The sequence below is a fragment of the Cebus imitator genome, unplaced genomic scaffold (genome assembly GCF_001604975.1).
Source record: "Cebus imitator isolate Cc_AM_T3 unplaced genomic scaffold, Cebus_imitator-1.0 Scaffold897, whole genome shotgun sequence".
Classification (NCBI taxonomy): Eukaryota; Metazoa; Chordata; class Mammalia; order Primates; family Cebidae; genus Cebus; species Cebus imitator.
This window is the reverse complement of record NW_016108212.1, coordinates 27172-31359: the sequence shown is the minus strand read 5'-3', so window position 1 is coordinate 31359 and position 4188 is coordinate 27172. Positions and strand designations below refer to the sequence as shown.

The 4188-nt window shown below is 52.7% G+C and overlaps 1 protein-coding gene across 1 annotated transcript in view; it reads left to right on the top strand.

Moving 5' to 3' along the window:
* The window catches only part of LOC108298158 (kinase suppressor of Ras 1-like), a 176880-nt gene extending 172765 nt beyond the window's left edge, over positions 1–4115 (top strand). The window contains 1 exon segment of the mRNA XM_017520902.2: positions 1076–4115. Coding sequence (XP_017376391.2) covers positions 1076–1154 — 79 coding nt within the window. The 3' untranslated portion in view covers positions 1155–4115.
* Positions 4116–4188: the final 73 nt, after the last annotated feature.

Sequence of the window (4188 nt, the reverse complement as noted above, 5' to 3'; positions counted from 1 at the left end):
ACCTTCCCGGACGTGACTTTGATTGCTCCCGTGTTCTTCTGAGGGCTGGTTTTGTTTTTGTTTGGGTGGCCCTGTCTTACTGCTAACACCTTAGTGAGATGCTTCCATGCCCTTGAGCATACCAGCCTCTGAGCACTGAGTGTGTGCCTAGTGTGGGGCGGGTGGAGGTGGGGAGGGTGTTGGCTTAGCTTTTAACCCATGGGGATTTTGTCCAACAAGGAATGGAGTGATTTCAGAGCTGCTCTGATGGAACCCTCTGCTGGGCTCCCACCTCTCAGTGCCATCTGTAGAGTTGCATCAGAAGACACAGAAAGTTCTGTGGCCATGAAAGACACCAGCTCGGAAGGGTTGTGTCTTCAGTGGCACCCTCAGAAAAGCTGTCTTAAAACAAAGAGGTATCTGGCTCCAGAAATGTTTCGTATGAAAACAAAGTCCCCCATCCCCACCCTGCCACCCTGGCAAAGTTATTCCCTTTACACCTGCCCAGTGTGCCATTGTCCAGTCTCCAGGTCAGCATTTAAGAGCGTGGTTGACATCCCCTGCGGCAGTCACTGCGCTGTTTACTAAACACAAGTTCCTGTCCTCCCTCCCCAGCAAAACGTGCTGAACCAGATCTCTGGAATTGGGCTCTAGGAATCTGCATTTCAGCCTGCTTCCCAGGTGACCCTGATGCACCCCACTATTCGAGTTGATTTCTAAAAGGAACATGCCACATCACTCCTGGTATCCTGGGGTCGTGTTTCTCTTCTCTCTCAGTTCTCCTTGGAGCAAGAGCTTTCCTGGGCCGCAAATGAGAAAATGATTGCGAGGAGCCCACAGCAGCACTGAGCATGCTGGGAACTCAGGACTCGGAGTTGAAAGAGCCACTGTTGTTCCAGGTAGAACTACCTGGACTGTGGCTAGGGCCTTGGATGCTGTGTGACCAGGGCAGCTCTGCCAGCGCAATTGGCCAACAATCATTTTCATTTCTTGTTGGAAGCCAGATCCTCTGCTCAGCTCCCTTCCTAGCTATTGTTACCCTAATTCTGCTGAAGACCCATGGGGCTATAATTCTTGTTTTTGTTCCTCTTCACAGCATTAACAGCAGCAAAGTTGTACCCCGGTTTGAAAGGTTTGGCTTGGGCGTCCTGGAGTCCAGTAATTCAAAGATGTAGCCAGCCATGTGGTTTTTCTGCTGCTGATCTCTTTCTTTTTAAAATGCGTTTCTGAAACATCCAAACAACCACCACGACAAAAAAATAGACTACCTGCTGAGCGCTGCAAACCGGGAGCACGTGTCCTAGATTGAGATTGTTCGCAATAAACCCCATTCGGGAGATGGAGCTGCACCTGCTATTTCTTAACATGACACCACCAACAACCAAACCTGTCCTGACAGACAGCAAATGTTTACACCTATATGTCTGCTGAGTGAACCTGATGTTTTACAATAGATTAATAATAGAAACAGTCCATGCGTAGATGCGCTGGCACTAACGGCCAGGATGGCGGAAATGGCCGTGTCCTCTGGAGGACCTTGTAGGCGGTGAGGGACCCATGCTGGGCCAGAGGGGAAGACACATGGCGATTGCAGCTGTTCTTGGGATGGGGCAGGGAGCCCACAAGGTCTGACCTGGACTCGGCTTTTTGACCCAAGAGCCCATTGAGGGATTGGAGACTCTCTCTAGGCCTCTCCCCTTGTCCTTCCAAAGGGATGCTGCCCCTTCCTTGTCTTGCAGAGGAAACCCTGGCTGGGAACTGAGCTAGATTATGGAGTCTGGAGTTCCTGGAGAGCTTGGGTTCACCTTCTCATCCCTGTAATCCAGGCTTCTCCTGTTGGAAAAATAGAAACAGAATCCAGAAAATGTCTGGACTCACCCGGTAGTTCCCAGCCAGGGTTTCTGCTGCAAGGTGAGGAAACACCCATAGCTTGTACAGATGTGAGTCTTTGATGAAGCCCCCAGCAGGCACCAAGGTGATGGGACTCAGGACCTTGGCTTTTCGATACATCCCAGTCCCTGACTGACATCTGACCACGAGGGCTGGATGGGTGAGAACGAGGAAGACAGGAGAAGGAGTAGATGGCAAAGGTACCTGAGCCCTCTTCCCAGCCACAGGGTGACCCTGGCACTGTAAAACCCTTTGTCAGTCATGCTAGAAGGTTCTAGAATTTCCCACCTCTTCCATGTCAGTCCTGTTGAAACCCCTTAGCCCATTACCAACTCCCCTGTCCATGCTCTGAGCTCAGATGGGCAGCGTGTGGCCCATGACCCCTTTCATGTAGACCCAGCTAGCTGGCCCCCATCTGCAGAGTCTTCTCTGGCACCACTAGGCCTTCTACTTGTATCCGTTTGAAGCAGGAGGGGCTGGATTTGGAAAAGTCTTTGACGTGAGAGCACCACACTTGTCTTCATTAGCAACTCTCACCTGCAGAGAAAAGTTCCAGATGCCAAGGGAACCCTTAAGTGGAGGTTAGGCTGTGTTAGCCTCCAAAACCAGAAAGGAAAAGGGTTGGGAGTGAAGATGAGATTGGATTCAGGCCCAGGACCTGTGACCATGCTCTGAGCTCGGACTTGGGAAGGGAGGGAGGTGGCTCCCACCCCTTGCAGTTAGACCCGCCTACCAGAGCCCCAGTCTCCAGCCCCTTCCCTAGCACCGGAGCCTGGTCAGAATGCCACGGAAGATGAGCTGCTCTGCCAGGAAGCTGTGGAGCTGCCTCCTCTCCAGGCCGGGCACCCCTTGGTCAGCCCCTCCTTGGCACAGCTATATAGCAGTGCCAGCGTGCTTGTCCATCAGTGTCTTCACCCTTCCCAGCACTTGAGGGGTGGCCATGAACCACATGGACTTGGCTCTGTGCAGGGCTTCTGTGCTGTGGTGGGACTGCTCATTTTGCCCTATCAACCTTTGGGCCACCACACGCCTGCCCCTTCCCAGGGATCACCTGTGTCTCCAGCCTTCCACTTTTCTATTGCAACGGTGCCCTTTGTCCAGGAGAGAGTAGGCCCGATGGATGTCCTGGTGAGCCCCACGGTTGGACATCAGCTCAGCCAGTCAGGCTCGGTTCCTCCCCAACCCCTGACGCCAGGCCACAGTGGGACGCGCAGGCCCCCAGAAAGTCATTCTGGGTTTTGCTTTTTCTCATGAGCATCACAGTTAAAGAAGCATTCATTGAGCAACTACAGTGCACTTGGCCCTGTGCAAGTGCTGGGCACCTAGAGATAGGAGCAGTCATGGTCCCTGCTCTTAAGGAACTGATGACCTGGTGGGGCCCTGTTATCTTCCAGGAACCCAGAAGCCACTGGGCCCCACAGGTGGAACTGGAGGACTGGGGGCAGCCTTCTGGCTCTCAGCCTGCCACCTCTGTACTGCCTGTCTTTTAAGAACCCCACCCCATCCCGTGATGGTCCCCCTGCTTCCCTTGTATTTCAGTGACTGTGAACTGAGGTTAGGAAGGCACACCTGCCCTTCTGTGTGTTCTCTCCGTCTGCCTTGGAAACACGAAGGACGACAGATACTGTGAATTCAGCCCTCACAGCCAGCTGTGAAGGGGATGGAGAAGGCTGGGAGGGCTTGGGGAGAGCTCTTAGGGGCTGCGGAAGTCCCCACTGGGGTCTGAGAGTGGAGCCCAAGCTTTGGCCCTCCAAGGCACCCCCAGTTTCCAGCCTCGCCTCTGAAGCCCTGCTGCCTTGAACCACCAGAGCCGCAGCCCCCTGGGTTTCTGCCTAACTCGAAGTCTTGAATCCTAGCTAGTTTGGGGTTAGTTGTGAGCAGTGTGTAGCAAAGCTGATCTCTCCATGTCGCCAAGTCAAAACACCCTCTGTCTCCTTACAGCATTTCCTCTTGAGGTCACAGAGGGGAATGGCAAGCCCTGGCAACCTGTGCTATTCTGTGTGGCTTTGGCATGGGGGGAGGGCGGGCATGTAAATGTGAAGCCAGTTGGAGTTTGTGCTGTGCAGCAGTGTTAGCCAGGATCTCATCAGCGTGTGCAAACCTAGCATCTGTGGCCACAAACCATACACTTGCTTTCTTTGAATGCGATGTAAAATTTGTACAGTAAAGTTTTTATATTTTCTATCAACTGTATTTGTCTTCCAGACATGCTATTAATTTAAATTAAAATGGTTAGTATTAACAAACGTGCTGTATCGGGTTTTTTTGCCACTGGCAAGAACATGCCTTCTGTGCTAAGCTAGGCCCGGGCATCTGGAG